Below are 16,962 nucleotides of genomic sequence, written 5' to 3' on the forward strand. Positions count from 1 at the left end.
GTCACTGTGTACATACATTACATTACTGATCCTGAGTTACATCCTGTATTATACTCCAGAGCTGCACTCACTATTCTGCTGGTGTAGTCACTGTGTACATACATTACATTACTGATCCTGAGTTACATCCTGTATTATACTCCAGAGCTGCACTCACTATTCTGCTGGTGCAGTCACAGTGTACATACATTACTGATCCTGAGTTACCTCCTGTATTATACCCCGGAGCTGCACTCACTATTCTGCTGGTGCAGTCACTGTGTACATACATTACATTACTGATCCTGAGTTACATCCTGTATTATACTCCAGAGCTGCACTCACTATTCTGCTGGTGCAGTCACTGTGTACATACATTACATTACTGATCCTGAGTTACCTCCTGCATTATACTCCAGAGCTGCACTCACTATTCTGCTGGTGCAGTCACTGTGTACATACATTACATTACTGATCCTGAGTTACATCCTGTATTATACTCCAGAGCTGAACTCACTATTCTGCTGGTGCAGTCACTGTGTACATACATTACATTACTGATCCTGAGTTACCTCCTGTATTATACTCCAGAGCTGCACTCCCTATTCTGCTGGTGCAGTCACTGTGTACATACATTACATTACTGATCCTGAGTTACATCCTGTATTATACTCCAGAGCTGCACTCACTATTCTGCTGGTGCAGTCACTGTGTACATACATTACATTACTGATCCTGAGTTACCTCCTGCATTATACTCCAGAGCTGCACTCACATGTTGTGGAATGTTCTCTTCTTGCCTTCCCCTGCTGAGGATGGCGGCACAGCAGCAGGCGGGCTGATGTTGAGGGTGGTCACATATACATTCTCACATCTCCGCCATCACTGGCGCTCTCACCTCGCACGGTCAGCTGGGCGGAGCTTTTGTGGTCTCCGGCGTCACAGACGTACGTCCCCTGGTCATCGTGTTCACACTTGTGGATGGTGAGGTTGCGCTTGTTACTTTGGGAGATTATTGTGATCTTCTTGCTCGGTCGCAGCTCGGATCCATCCTGAAATGAGAGAATATAGGAGGCTCAGTGCAGTGACATGTGACGTCAGCCAGTGCGGTGCTGACAGTCCGGCCGGTGACAGTCCAGGGTCCCCAAAACTGGTCACAACCAAGTGATGAGGCACAAAGCTCAAATCCATCAGTAAGGAAACACTGGTAGAAATGGTCAGGGCAGTGAGTAGAGAGTGACTTTACCTTCAGCCACTTCACCTCCGCATTCGCCCGCGATACTTCACATTCCAGCGTCACCTTGTCTCTCTCCTCCACGGTCATGTTCTGTAGTGGATGAGTGATTTGTACTGGAGGCTCTGGCAACAGAAGGACAATTGTGATATGACTGGATAATCATGGCCGCCTTGAGGGGAAATGGAGGGAGACTTTACTGCTGCATGTGACCGGCAGACTCATCCACATAAGTAATGATACATTCATTATCAAGGTGATAACATCAAACATGTAAAAGTGCTAAATGGAAGGTACTGATATATATTTCTCAGCTGTGTGGCTCTGTTATTTCTCAGGTGTATGGCTGTGATATTTCTCAGGTGTATGGCTGTGATATTTCTCAGGTGTGTGGCTCTGTTATTTCTCAGGTGTATGGCTCTGTTATTTATCAGGTGTATGGCTCTGTTATTTATCAGGTGTATGGCTCTCTTATTTCTCAGGTGTATGGCTCTGCCATTTCTCAGGTGTGTGGCTCTGTTATTTCTCAGGTATATGGCTCTGTTATTTATCAGGTGTATGGCTCTGTTATTTATCAGGTGTATGGCTCTCTTATTTCCCAGGTGTATGGCTCTCTTATTTCTCAGGTGTATGGCTCTGTTATTTCTCAGGTGTATGGCTCTGTTATTTCTCAGGTGTAAGGCTCTGTGATTTCTCAGTTGTAAGGCTCTGACAATTCTCAGGTGTATGGCTCCCTTATTTCTCAGGTGTATGGCTCTCTTATTTCTCAGGTGTATGGCTCTCTTATTTCTCAGGTGTATGGCTCTCTTATTTCTCAGGTGTATGGCTCTGATATTTCTCAGGTGTATGGCTCTCTTATTTCTCAGGTGTATGGCTCTCTTATTTCTCAGGTGTATGGCTCTCTTATTTCTCAGGTGTAAGGCTCTGATATTTCTCAGGTGTATGGCTCTGTTATTTCTCAGGTGTATGGCTCTGTTATTTCTCAGGTGTATGGCTCTGTTATTTCTCAGGTGTATGGCTCTGTTATTTCTCAGGTGTATGGCTCTGTTATGTCTCAGGTGTATGGCTCTGTCATTTCTCAGTTGTAAGGCTCTGACAATTCTCAGGTGTATGGCTCTCTTATTTCTCAGGTGTATGGCTCTGATATTTCTCAGGTGTATGGCTCTGATATTTCTCAGGTGTATGGCTCTCTTATTTCTCAGGTGTATGGCTCTCTTATTTCTCAGGTGTATGGCTCTGTTATTTCTCAGGTGTATGGCTCTGTTATTTCTCACGTGTGTGGCTCTGTCATTTCTCAGGTGTATGGCTCTGTTATTTCTCAGGTGTATGGCTTTGATATTTCTCAGGTGTATGGCTCTGTTATTTCTCAGGTGTATGGCTCTGTTATTTCTCAGGTGTATGGCTCTGTTATTTCTCAGGTGTATGGCTCTGTCATTTCTCAGTTGTAAGGCTCTGACAATTCTCAGGTGTATGGCTCTCTTATTTCTCAGGTGTATGGCTCTCTTATTTCTCAGGTGTATGGCTCTGATATTTCTCAGGTGTATGGCTCTGATATTTCTCAGGTGTATGGCTCTGATATTTCTCAGGTGTATGGCTCTGATATTTCTCAGGTGTATGGCTCTGATATTTCTCAGGTGTATGGCTCTCTTTTTTCTCAGGTGTATGGCTCTGTTATTTTTCAGGTGTATGGCTCTGTTATTTCTCACGTGTGTGGCTCTGTCATTTTTCAGGTGTATGACTCTCTTATTTCTCAGGTGTATGGCTCTGATATTTCTCAGGTGTGTGGCTCTGTTATTTCTCAGGTGTATGGCTGTGATATTTCTCAGGTGTGTGGCTCTGTTATTTCTCAGGTGTATGGCTCTGTTATTTCTCAGGTGTATGGCTTTCTTATTTCTCAGGTGTATGGCTCTCTTATTTCTCAGGTGTATGGCTCTGATATTTCTCAGGTGTATGGCTCTGTTATTTCTCAGGTGTATGGCTCTGTCATTTCTCAGTTGTAAGGCTCTGACAATTCTCAGGTGTATGGCTCTCTTATTTCTCAGGTGTATGGCTCTCTTATTTCTCAGGTGTATGGCTCTGATATTTCTCAGGTGTATAGCTATGTTATATCTCAGGTGTATGGCTCTCTTATTTCTCAGGTGTATGGCTCTCTTATTTCTCAGGTGTATGGCTCTGTTATTTCTTAGGTGTATGGCTCTGTTATTTCTCAGGTGTATGGCTCTCTTATTTCTCAGGTTTAAGGCTCTCTTATTTCTCAGGTGTATGGCTCTCTTATTTCTCAGGTGTATGGCTCTCTTATTTCTCAGGTGTATGGCTCTCTTATTTCTCAGGTGTATGGCTCTCTTATTTCTCAGGTGTATGGCTCTGATATTTCTCAGGTGTGTGGCTCTGTTATTTCTCAGGGGTATGGCCATGTTATATCTCAGGTGTATGGCATTCTTATTTCTCAGGTGTATGGCTCTGTTATTTCTCAGGTGTATGGCTCTCTTATTTCTCAGGTGTATGGCTCTCTTATTTCTCAGGTGTATGGCTCTGATATTACTCAGGTGTGTGGTTCTGTTATTTCTCAGGGGTATGGCTATGTTATATCTCAGGTGTATGGCATTCTTATTTCTCAGGTGTATGGCTCTGTTATTTCTCATGTGTATGGCTCTGATATTTCTCAGGTGTATGGCTCTAATATTTCTCAGGTGTATGGCTCTAATATTTCTCAGGTGTATGGCTCTAATATTTCTCAGGTGTATGGCTCTGTTATTTCTCAGGTATATGGCTCTGTTATTTCTCAGGTATATGGCTCTCTTATTTCTTAGGTGTATGGCTCTCTTATTTCTCAGGTGTATGGCTCTCTTATTTCTCAGATGTATGGCTCTGACAATTCTCAGGTGTATGGCTCTCTTATTTCTCAGGTGTAAGACTCTGATATTTCTCAGGTGTATGGCTCTGATATTTCTCAGGTGTATGGCTTTGATATTTCTCAGGTGTACGGCTCTGTTATTTCTCAGGTGTATGGCTCTGTTATTTCTCAGGTGTATGGCTCTGTTATTTCTCAGGTGTATGGCTCTGTCATTTCTCAGTTGTAAGGCTCTGACAATTCTCAGGTGTATGGCTCTCTTATTTCTCAGGTGTATGGCTCTGATATTTCTCAGGTGTATGGCTCTGATATTTCTCAGGTGTATGGCTCTCTTATTTCTCAGGTGTATGGCTCTCTTATTTCTCAGGTGTATGGCTCTGTTATTTCTCAGGTGTATGGCTCTGTTATTTCTCACGTGTGTGGCTCTGTCATTTCTCAGGTGTATGGCTCTGTTATTTCTCACGTGTGTGGCTTTGTCATTTCTCAGGTGTATGGCTCTCTTATTTCTCAGGTGTATGGCTCTGATATTTCTCAGGTGTGTGGCTCTGTTATTTCTCAGGTGTATGGCTCTGTTATTTCTCAGGTGTATGTCTCTTATTTCTCAGGTGTATGGCTCTGATATTTCTCAGGTGTATGGCTCTGATATTTCTCAGGTGTATGGCTCTGTTATTTCTCAGGTGTATGGCTTTCTTATTTCTCAGGTGTATAGCTCTGATATTTCTCATGTATATGTCTCTGATATTTCTCAGGTGTATGGCTCTTTTATTTCTCAGGTGTATGGCTCTTTTATTTCTCAGGTGTATGGGTCTGATATTTCTCAGGTGTATGGCTCTGATATTTCTCAGGTGCATGGCTCTTTCAATTCTCATGTGTATGGCTCTGTCATTTCTTAGGTGTATGGCTCTGTTACTTCTCAGGTGTATGGCTCTCTCATTTCTCAGGTGTATGGCTCTCTCATTTCTCAGGTGTATGGCTCTCTCATTTCTCAGGTGTATGGCTCTCTCATTTCTCAGGTGTATGGCTTTGTTATTTCTCAGGTGTATGGCTCTGTTATTTATCAAGTGCATGGCTCTCTCATTTATCAGGTGTAAGGCTCTGACAATTCTCAGGTGTATGGGTCTGTTATTTCTCAGGTGTATGGCTCTGACAATTCTCAGGTGCATGGCTCTGTTATTTCTCAGGTGTATGGCTCTGTTATTTCTCAGGTGTATGGCTCTGTCATTTATCAAGTGTAAGGCTTTGAAAATTCTCAGGTGTTTGGCTTTGTTATTTCTCAGGTGTATGGCTCTGTTATTTATCAAGTGCATGGCTCTGTCATTTATCAGGTGTAAGGCTCTGACAATTCTCAGGTGTATGGGTCTGTTATTTCTCAGGTGTATGGCTCTGACAATTCTCAGGTGCATGGCTCTGTTATTTCTCAGGTGTATGGCTCTGTCATTTATCAAGTGTATGGCTCTGTAATTTCTCAGGTGTAAGGCTCTGACAATTCTCAGGTGTAAGGCTTTGACAATTCTCACGTGTATGGCTCTGTTATTTCTCAGGTGTATAGCTCTCTTATTTCTCAGGTGTATGGCTCTCTTATTTCTCAAGTGTATGGCTCTCTTATTTCTCAGGTGTATGGCTCTCTTATTTCTCAGGTGTATGGCTCTCTTATTTCTCAGGTGTGTGGCTCTGTTATTTTTCAGGTGTGTGGCTCTGTTATTTCTCAGGTGTGTGGCTCTGTTATTTCTCAGGTGTGTGGCTCTGTTATTTCTCAGGTGTATGGCTCTGTTATTTCTCAGGTGTATGGCTCTGTTATGTCCCCGCTGTATAGCCTGTTATTTCTCAGGTGTATGGCTCTGTTATTTCTTAGGTGTATAGCTCTCTTATTTCTCAAGTGTATGGCTCTGTTATTTCTCAGGTCTATGGCTCTGTTATTTCTCAGGTGTTTGGCTCTCTTATTTCTCAGGTGTATGGCTCTGATATTTCTCTGGTGTATGGCTCTGATATTTCTCAGGTGTATGGCTCTGATATTTCTCAGGTTTATGGCTCTGTTATTTCTCATGTGAATGGCTCTGTTATTTCTTAGGTGTACAGCTCTCTTATTTCTCAGGTATACGGCTCTGTTATTTCTCAGGTGTATGGCTCTGTTATTTCTCAGGTGTATGGCTCTGTTATTTCTCAGGTGTTTGGCTCTCTTATTTCTCAGGTGTATGGCTCTGATATTTCTCTGGTGTATGGCTCTGTTATTTACAGACTGTATAGCTCTGTTATTTCTTATGTGAATGGCTCTGTTATTTCTTAGGTGTATGGCTCTGTTATTTCTCAGGTCTATGGCTCTGTTATTTCTCAGGTGTATGGCTCTGTTATTTCTTAGGTGTATGGCTCTGTTATTTCTCAGGTCTATGGCTCTGTTATTTATTATGTGAATGGCTCTGTTATTTTTCAGGTGTGTGGCTCTGTTATTTCTCAGGTGTGTGGCTCTGTTATTTCTCAGGTGTGTGGCTCTGTTATTTCTCAGGTGTATGGCTCTGTTATTTCTCAGGTGTATGGCTCTGTTATTTCTCAGGTGTATGGCTCTGTTATTTCCCCGCTGTATAGCTCTGTTATTTCTCAGGTCTATGGCTCTGTTATTTCCCAGGTGTATGGCTCTCTTATTTCTCAGATGTATGGCTCTGTTATTTCTCAGGTCTATGGCTCTGTTATTTCTCAGGTGTATGGCTCTCTTATTTCTCAGGTGTATGGCTCTGATATTTCTCAGGTGTATGGCTCTGATATTTCTCAGGTGTATGGCTCTGATATTTCTCAGGTTTATGGCTCTGTTATTTCTCATGTGAATGGCTCTGTTATTTCTTAGGTGTACAGCTCTCTTATTTCTCAGGTATATGGCTCTGTTATTTCTCAGGTGTATGGCTCTGTTATTTCTCAGGTGTATGGCTCTGTTATTTCTCAGGTGTATGGCTATCTTATTTCTCAGGTGTATGGCTCTGTTATTTCTCAGGTGCATGGCTCTGTTATTTCCGAGGTGTATGGCTCTGCTATTTCTGAGGTGTATGGCTCTGTCATTTCTCAGGTGTATGGCTCTCTTTTTTCTCAGGTGTATGGCTCTGTTATTTTTTCAGGTGTATGGCTCTGATATTTCTCAGGTGTATTGCTCTCTTATTTCTCTGGTGTATGGCTCTCTTATTTCTCAGGTGTATGGTTCTGTTATTTCTCAAGTGTATGGCTCTGTTATTTCTCAGGTATTTGGCTCTGTCATTTCTCAGGTGTATGGCTCTCTTATGTCTCAGGTGTATGGCTCTGATATTTCTCAGGTGTATGGTTCCGTTATTTTTCAGGTGAATGGCTCTTTTATTTCTCAGGTGTATGGCTCTGTTACATTTTAGATGTACAGCTCTATTATTTCTCAGGTGTATGACTCTCATTTATCAGGTGTATGGCTCTGTTATTTTTCAGGTGTATGGCTCTGCTATTTGTCAGGTGTACGGCTCTGTTATTTCTCAGGTGTATGGTTCTCTTATTTCTCAGGTGTATTGCTCTGTTATTTCTCAGGTGTATGACTCTCATTTATCAGGTGTATGGCTCTGTTATTTTTCAGGTGTATGGCTCTGCTATTTGTCAGGTGTATGGCTCTGTTATTTCTCAGGTGTATGGTTCTCTTATTTCTCAGGTGTATTGCTCTGTTATTTCTCAGGTGTATGACTCTCATTTATCAGGTGTATGGCTCTGTTATTTTTCAGGTGTAATGCTCTGTTATTTCTTAGGTGTATGGCTCTCTTATTTCTCAGGTGTATGGCTCTCTTATTTCTCAGGTGTATGGCTCTGATATTTCTCAGGTTTATGGCTCTGTTTTTCTCAGGTGTGTGGCTCTTTTATTTCTCAGGTGTATGGCTATGATATTTCTCAGTTGTATGGCTCTGTTATTTCTCAGGTGTATGGCTTTCTTATATCTCAGGTGTATGGCTCTGCTATTTCTCGGGTATATGGCTCTGTCATTTCTCATTTGTATGGCTCTGTCATTTCTCAGGTGTATGGCTCTGTCATTTCTCAGATGTAGGCCTCTGTCATTTCTCAGGTGTATGGCTCTGTTATTTCTCAGGTGTATGGCTCTGTTATGTCTCAGGTATATGGCTCTGTTATTTCTCAGGTGTATGGCTCTGTTATTTCTCAGGTGTATGGCTCTGTCATTTCTCAGGTGTAAGGCTCTGACAATTCTCAGGTGTAAGGCTTTGACAATTCTCACGTGTATGGCTCTGTTATTTCTCAGGTCTATGGCTCTGTTATTTCTCAGGTGTATGGCTTTCTTATTTCTCAGGTGTATGGCTCTGATATTTCTCAGGTGTATGGCTCTGATATTTCTCAGGTGTATGGCTCTGATATTTCTCAGGTTTATGGCTCTGTTATTTCTCAGGTCTGTTGCTCTGTTATTTCTCAGGTGTATGGCTCTGTTATTTCTCAAGTGTATGGCTCTGTTATTTACAGACTGTATAGCTCTGTTATTTCTTATGTGAATGGCTCTGTTATTTCTTAGGTGTATGGCTCTGTTATTTCTCAGGTCTATGGCTCTGTTATTTCTTAGGTGTATGGCTCTGTTATTTCTCAGGTCTATGGCTCTGTTATTTATTATGTGAATGGCTCTGTTATTTTTCAGGTGTGTGGCTCTGTTATTTCTCAGGTGTGTGGCTCTGTTATTTCTCAGGTGTGTGGCTCTGTTATTTCTCAGGTGTATGGCTCTGTTATTTCTCAGGTGTATGGCTCTGTTATTTCTCAGGTGTATGGCTCTGTTATTTCCCCGCTGTATGGCTCTGTTATTTCTTAGGTGTATAGCTCTCTTATTTCTCAAGTGTATGGCTCTATTATTTCTCAGGTCTATGGCTCTGTTATTTCCCAGGTGTATGGCTCTGATATTTCTCCGGTGTATGGCTCTGATATTTCTCAGGTCTGTTGCTCTGTTATTTCTCAGGCGTATGGCTCTGTTATTTCTCAGGTGTATGGCTCTGTTATTTACCCACTGTATAGTTCTGTTGTTTCTTATGTGAATGGCTCTGTTATTTCTTAGGTGTATGGCTCTGTTATTTCTCAGGTCTATGGCTCTGTTATTTCTCAGGTGTATGGCTTTCTTATTTCTCAGGTGTATGGCTCTGTTATTTCTCAGGTGTATGGCTCTGTTATTTCTCAGGTGTATGGCTCTGTTATGTCTCAGGTGTATGGCTCTGTCATTTCTCAGTTGTAAGGCTCTGACAATTCTCAGGTGTATGGCTCTCTTATTTCTCAGGTGTATGGCTCTGATATTTCTCAGGTGTATGGCTCTGATATTTCTCAGGTGTATGGCTCTCTTATTTCTCAGGTGTATGGCTCTCTTATTTCTCAGGTGTATGGCTCTGTTATTTCTCAGGTGTATGGCTCTGTTATTTCTCACGTGTGTGGCTCTGTCATTTCTCAGGTGTATGGCTCTGTTATTTCTCAGGTGTATGGCTTTGATATTTCTCAGGTGTATGGCTCTGTTATTTCTCAGGTGTATGGCTCTGTTATTTCTCAGGTGTATGGCTCTGTTATTTCTCAGGTGTATGGCTCTGTTATTTCTCAGGTGTATGGCTCTGTCATTTCTCAGTTGTAAGGCTCTGACAATTCTCAGGTGTATGGCTCTCTTATTTCTCAGGTGTATGGCTCTCTTATTTCTCAGGTGTATGGCTCTGATATTTCTCAGGTGTATGGCTCTGATATTTCTCAGGTGTATGGCTCTGATATTTCTCAGGTGTATGGCTCTGATATTTCTCAGGTGTATGGCTCTCTTTTTTCTCAGGTGTATGGCTCTCTTTTTTCTCAGGTGTATGGCTCTGTTATTTTTCAGGTGTATGGCTCTGTTATTTCTCACGTGTGTGGCTCTGTCATTTTTCAGGTGTATGGCTCTCTTATTTCTCAGGTGTATGGCTCTGATATTTCTCAGGTGTGTGGCTCTGTTATTTCTCAGGTGTATGGCTGTGATATTTCTCAGGTGTGTGGCTCTGTTATTTCTCAGGTGTATGGCTCTGTTATTTCTCAGGTGTATGGCTTTCTTATTTCTCAGGTGTATGGCTCTCTTATTTCTCAGGTGTATGGCTCTGATATTTCTCAGGTGTATGGCTCTGTTATTTCTCAGGTGTATGGCTCTGTCATTTCTCAGTTGTAAGGCTCTGACAATTCTCAGGTGTATGGCTCTCTTATTTCTCAGGTGTATGGCTCTCTTATTTCTCAGGTGTATGGCTCTGATATTTCTCAGGTGTATGGCTCTGATATTTCTCAGGTGTATAGCTATGTTATATCTCAGGTGTATGGCTCTCTTATTTCTCAGGTGTATGGCTCTCTTATTTCTCAGGTGTATGGCTCTGTTATTTCTTAGGTGTATGGCTCTGTTATTTCTCAGGTGTATGGCTCTCTTATTTCTCAGGTTTAAGGCTCTCTTATTTCTCAGGTGTATGGCTCTCTTATTTCTCAGGTGTATGGCTCTCTTATTTCTCAGGTGTATGGCTCTCTTATTTCTCAGGTGTATGGCTCTCTTATTTCTCAGGTGTATGGCTCTCTTATTTCTCAGGTGTATGGCTCTCTTATTTCTCAGGTGTATGGCTCTGATATTTCTCAGGTGTGTGGCTCTGTTATTTCTCAGGGGTATGGCCATGTTATATCTCAGGTGTATGGCATTCTTATTTCTCAGGTGTATGGCTCTGTTATTTCTCAGGTGTATGGCTCTCTTATTTCTCAGGTGTATGGCTCTCTTATTTCTCAGGTGTATGGCTCTGATATTACTCAGGTGTGTGGTTCTGTTATTTCTCAGGGGTATGGCTATGTTATATCTCAGGTGTATGGCATTCTTATTTCTCAGGTGTATGGCTCTGTTATTTCTCATGTGTATGTCTCTGATATTTCTTAGGTGTATGGCTTTGATATTTCTCAGGTGTATGGCTCTAATATTTCTCAGGTGTATGGCTCTAATATTTCTCAGGTGTATGGCTCTCTTATTTCTCAGGTGTATGGCTCTGTTATTTCTCAGGTATATGGCTCTGTTATTTCTCAGGTATATGGCTCTCTTATTTCTTAGGTGTATGGCTCTCTTATTTCTCAGGTGTATGGCTCTCTTATTTCTCAGATGTATGGCTCTGACAATTCTCAGGTGTATGGCTCTCTTATTTCTCAGGTGTAAGGCTCTGATATTTCTCAGGTGTATGGCTCTGATATTTCTCAGGTGTATGGCTTTGATATTTCTCAGGTGTACGGCTCTGTTATTTCTCAGGTGTATGGCTCTGTTATTTCTCAGGTGTATGGCTCTGTTATTTCTCAGGTGTATGGCTCTGTCATTTCTCAGTTGTAAGGCTCTGACAATTCTCAGGTGTATGGCTCTCTTATTTCTCAGGTGTACGGCTCTGATATTTCTCAGGTGTATGGCTCTGATATTTCTCAGGTGTATGGCTCTCTTATTTCTCAGGTGTATGGCTCTCTTATTTCTCAGGTGTATGGCTCTGTTATTTCTCAGGTGTATGGCTCTGTTATTTCTCACGTGTGTGGCTCTGTCATTTCTCAGGTGTATGGCTCTGTTATTTCTCACGTGTGTGGCTTTGTCATTTCTCAGGTGTATGGCTCTCTTATTTCTCAGGTGTATGGCTCTGATATTTCTCAGGTGTGTGGCTCTGTTATTTCTCAGGTGTATGGCTCTGTTATTTCTCAGGTGTATGTCTCTTATTTCTCAGGTGTATGGCTCTGATATTTCTCAGGTGTATGGCTCTGTTATTTCTCAGGTGTATGGCTTTCTTATTTCTCAGGTGTATAGCTCTGATATTTCTCATGTATATGTCTCTGATATTTCTCAGGTGTATGGCTCTTTTATTTCTCAGGTGTATGGCTCTTTTATTTCTCAGGTGTATGGGTCTGATATTTCTCAGGTGTATGGCTCTGATATTTCTCAGGTGCATGGCTCTTTCAATTCTCATGTGTATGGCTCTGTCATTTCTTAGGTGTATGGCTCTGTTACTTCTCAGGTGTATGGCTCTCTCATTTCTCAGGTGTATGGCTCTCTCATTTCTCAGGTGTATGGCTCTCTCATTTCTCAGGTGTATGGCTTTGTTATTTCTCAGGTGTATGGCTCTGTTATTTATCAAGTGCATGGCTCTCTCATTTATCAGGTGTAAGGCTCTGACAATTCTCAGGTGTATGGGTCTGTTATTTCTCAGGTGTATGGCTCTGACAATTCTCAGGTGCATGGCTCTGTTATTTCTCAGGTGTATGGCTCTGTTATTTCTCAGGTGTATGGCTCTGTCATTTATCAAGTGTAAGGCTTTGAAAATTCTCAGGTGATTGGCTTTGTTATTTCTCAGGTGTATGGCTCTGTTATTTATCAAGTGCATGGCTCTGTCATTTATCAGGTGTAAGGCTCTGACAATTCTCAGGTGTATGGGTCTGTTATTCCTCAGGTGTATGGCTCTGACAATTCTCAGGTGCATGGCTCTGTTATTTCTCAGGTGTATGGCTCTGTCATTTATCAAGTGTATGGCTCTGTAATTTCTCAGGTGTAAGGCTCTGACAATTCTCAGGTGTAAGGCTTTGACAATTCTCACGTGTATGGCTCTGTTATTTCTCAGGTGTATAGCTCTCTTATTTCTCAGGTGTATGGCTCTCTTATTTCTCAAGTGTATGGCTCTCTTATTTCTCAAGTGTATGGCTCTCTTATTTCTCAAGTGTATGGCTCTCTTATTTCTCAAGTGTATGGCTCTCTTATTTCTCAGGTGTATGGCTCTCTTATTTCTCAGGTGTGTGGCTCTGTTATTTCTCAGGTGTGTGGCTCTGTTATTTCTCAGGTGTGTGGCTCTGTTATTTCTCAGGTGTGTGGCTCTGTTATTTCTCAGGTGTATGGCTCTGTTATTTCTCAGGTGTATGGCTCTCTTATTTCTCAGGTGTATGGCTCTGTTATGTCCCCGCTGTATAGCCTGTTATTTCTCAGGTGTATGGCTCTGTTATTTCTTAGGTGTATAGCTCTCTTATTTCTCAAGTGTATGGCTCTGTTATTTCTCAGGTCTATGGCTCTGTTATTTCTCAGGTGTTTGGCTCTCTTATTTCTCAGGTGTATGGCTCTGATATTTCTCTGGTGTATGGCTCTGATATTTCTCAGGTGTATGGCTCTGATATTTCTCAGGTTTATGGCTCTGTTATTTCTCATGTGAATGGCTCTATTATTTCTTAGGTGTACAGCTCTCTTATTTCTCAGGTATACGGCTCTGTTATTTCTCAGGTGTATGGCTCTGTTATTTCTCAGGTGTATGGCTCTGTTATTTCTCAGGTGTTTGGCTCTCTTATTTCTCAGGTGTATGGCTCTGATATTTCTCTGGTGTATGGCTCTGTTATTTACAGACTGTATAGCTCTGTTATTTCTTATGTGAATGGCTCTGTTATTTCTTAGGTGTATGGCTCTGTTATTTCTCAGGTCTATGGCTCTGTTATTTCTCAGGTGTATGGCTCTGTTATTTCTTAGGTGTATGGCTCTGTTATTTCTCAGGTCTATGGCTCTGTTATTTATTATGTGAATGGCTCTGTTATTTTTCAGGTGTGTGGCTCTGTTATTTCTCAGGTGTGTGGCTCTGTTATTTCTCAGGTGTATGGCTCTGTTATTTCTCAGGTGTATGGCTCTGTTATTTCCCCGCTGTATAGCTCTGTTATTTCTCAGGTCTATGGCTCTGTTATTTCCCAGGTGTATGGCTCTCTTATTTCTCAGATGTATGGCTCTGTTATTTCTCAGGTCTATGGCTCTGTTATTTCTCAGGTGTATGGCTCTCTTATTTCTCAGGTGTATGGCTCTGATATTTCTCAGGTGTATGGCTCTGATATTTCTCAGGTGTATGGCTCTGATATTTCTCAGGTTTATGGCTCTGTTATTTCTCATGTGAATGGCTCTGTTATTTCTTAGGTGTACAGCTCTCTTATTTCTCAGGTATATGGCTCTGTTATTTCTCAGGTGTATGGCTCTGTTATTTCTCAGGTGTATGGCTCTGTTATTTCTCAGGTGTATGGCTATCTTATTTCTCAGGTGTATGGCTCTGTTATTTCTCAGGTGCATGGCTCTGTTATTTCCGAGGTGTATGGCTCTGCTATTTCTGAGGTGTATGGCTCTGTCATTTCTCAGGTGTATGGCTCTCTTTTTTCTCAGGTGTATGGCTCTGTTATTTCTCAGGTGTATGGCTCTGATATTTCTCAGGTGTATTGCTCTCTTATTTCTCTGGTGTATGGCTCTCTTATTTCTCAGGTGTATGGTTCTGTTATTTCTCAAGTGTATGGCTCTGTTATTTCTCAGGTATTTGGCTCTGTCATTTCTCAGGTGTATGGCTCTCTTATGTCTCAGGTGTATGGCTCTGATATTTCTCAGGTGTATGGTTCCGTTATTTTTCAGGTGAATGGCTCTTTTATTTCTCAGGTGTATGGCTCTGTTACATTTTAGATGTACAGCTCTATTATTTCTCAGGTGTATGACTCTCATTTATCAGGTGTATGGCTCTGTTATTTTTCAGGTGTATGGCTCTGCTATTTGTCAGGTGTACGGCTCTGTTATTTCTCAGGTGTATGGTTCTCTTATTTCTCAGGTGTATTGCTCTGTTATTTCTCAGGTGTATGACTCTCATTTATCAGGTGTATGGCTCTGTTATTTTTCAGGTGTATGGCTCTGCTATTTGTCAGGTGTATGGCTCTGTTATTTCTCAGGTGTATGGTTCTCTTATTTCTCAGGTGTATTGCTCTGTTATTTCTCAGGTGTATGACTCTCATTTATCAGGTGTATGGCTCTGTTATTTTTCAGGTGTAATGCTCTGTTATTTCTTAGGTGTATGGCTCTCTTATTTCTCAGGTGTATGGCTCTCTTATTTCTCAGGTGTATGGCTCTGATATTTCTCAGGTTTATGGCTCTGTTTTTCTCAGGTGTGTGGCTCTTTTATTTCTCAGGTGTATGGCTATGATATTTCTCAGTTGTATGGCTCTGTTATTTCTCAGGTGTATGGCTTTCTTATATCTCAGGTGTATGGCTCTGCTATTTCTCGGGTATATGGCTCTGTCATTTCTCATTTGTATGGCTCTGTCATTTCTCAGGTGTATGGCTCTGTCATTTCTCAGATGTAGGCCTCTGTCATTTCTCAGGTGTATGGCTCTGTCATTTCTCAGGTGTATGGCTCTGTTATGTCTCAGGTATATGGCTCTGTTATTTCTCAGGTGTATGGCTCTGTTATTTCTCAGGTGTATGGCTCTGTCATTTCTCAGGTGTAAGGCTCTGACAATTCTCAGGTGTAAGGCTTTGACAATTCTCACGTGTATGGCTCTGTTATTTCTCAGGTCTATGGCTCTGTTATTTCTCAGGTGTATGGCTTTCTTATTTCTCAGGTTTATGGCTCTGATATTTCTCAGGTGTATGGCTCTGATATTTCTCAGGTGTATGGCTCTGATACTTCTCAGGTTTATGGCTCTGTTATTTCTCAGGTCTGTTGCTCTGTTATTTCTCAGGTGTATGGCTCTGTTATTTCTCAAGTGTATGGCTCTGTTATTTACAGACTGTATAGCTCTGTTATTTCTTATGTGAATGGCTCTGTTATTTCTTAGGTGTATGGCTCTGTTATTTCTCAGGTCTATGGCTCTGTTATTTCTCAGGTCTATGGCTCTGTTATTTCTTAGGTGTATGGCTCTGTTATTTCTCAGGTCTATGGCTCTGTTATTTATTATGTGAATGGCTCTGTTATTTTTCAGGTGTGTGGCTCTGTTATTTCTCAGGTGTGTGGCTCTGTTATTTCTCAGGTGTGTGGCTCTGTTATTTCTCAGGTGTATGGCTCTGTTATTTCTCAGGTGTATGGCTCTGTTATTTCTCAGGTGTATGGCTCTGTTATTTCCCCGCTGTATGGCTCTGTTATTTCTTAGGTGTATAGCTCTCTTATTTCTCAAGTGTATGGCTCTATTATTTCTCAGGTCTATGGCTCTGTTATTTCCCAGGTGTATGGCTCTGATATTTCTCCGGTGTATGGCTCTGATATTTCTCAGGTCTGTTGCTCTGTTATTTCTCAGGCGTATGGCTCTGTTATTTCTCAGGTGTATGGCTCTGTTATTTACCCACTGTATAGTTCTGTTGTTTCTTATGTGAATGGCTCTGTTATTTCTTAGGTGTATGGCTCTGTTATTTCTCAGGTCTATGGCTCTGTTATTTCTCAGGTGTATGGCTTTCTTATTTCTCAGGTGTATGGCTCTGATATTTCTCAGGTGTATGGCTCTGATATTTCTCAGGTGTATTGCTCTGATATTTCTCAGGTTTATGGCTCTGTTATTTCTCAGGTTTATGGCTCTGTTATTTCTCAGGTCTGTTGCTCTGTTATTTCTCAGGTGTATGGCTCTGTTATTTCTCAAGTGTATGGCTCTGTTATTTACAGACTGTATAGCTCTGTTATTTCTTATGTGAATGGCTCTGTTATTTCTTAGGTGTATGGCTCTGTTATTTCTCAGGTCTATGGCTCTGTTATTTCTTAGGTGTATGGCTCTGTTATTTCTCAGGTCTATGGCTCTGTTATTTATTATGTGAATGGCTCTGTTATTTCTCAGGTGTGTGGCTCTGTTATTTCTCAGGTGTATGGCTCTGTTATTTCTCAGGTGTATGGCTCTGTTATTTCTCAGGTGTATGGCTCTGTTATTTCTCAGGTGTATGGCTCTGTTATTTCCCCGCTGTATGGCTCTGTTATTTCTCAGGTCTATGGCTCTGTTATTTACCAGGTGTATGGCTCTCTTATTTCTCAGGTGTATGGCTCTGTTATTTCTCAGGTCTATGGCTCTGTTATTTCTCAGGTGTATGGCTCTCTTATTTCTCAGGTGTATGGCTCTAACATTTCTCAGGTGTATGGCTCTCTTATTTCTCAGGTGTATGGCTCTGTTATTTCTC

The 16,962-nt window shown here is 41.5% G+C and overlaps 1 protein-coding gene across 1 annotated transcript in view; it reads right to left on the reverse strand.

Moving 5' to 3' along the window:
• Positions 1 to 16,962, reverse strand: part of OBSCN (obscurin, cytoskeletal calmodulin and titin-interacting RhoGEF) — a 528,918-nt gene that overhangs the window by 358,482 nt on the left and 153,474 nt on the right. The window contains exons 23-24 of the mRNA XM_073676881.1: positions 1,226 to 1,338; positions 878 to 1,031 (exon numbers count right to left, since the gene is read on the reverse strand). Coding sequence (XP_073532982.1) covers positions 878 to 1,031; positions 1,226 to 1,338 — 267 coding nt within the window. The remainder of the gene's footprint in view (positions 1 to 877; positions 1,032 to 1,225; positions 1,339 to 16,962) is intronic.

Source organism: Phyllobates terribilis, unplaced genomic scaffold (assembly GCF_046119375.1).
Source record: "Phyllobates terribilis strain yellow unplaced genomic scaffold, ASM4611937v1 Scaffold_4__5_contigs__length_816908805, whole genome shotgun sequence".
In the NCBI taxonomy this organism is placed as follows: Eukaryota; Metazoa; Chordata; class Amphibia; order Anura; family Dendrobatidae; genus Phyllobates; species Phyllobates terribilis.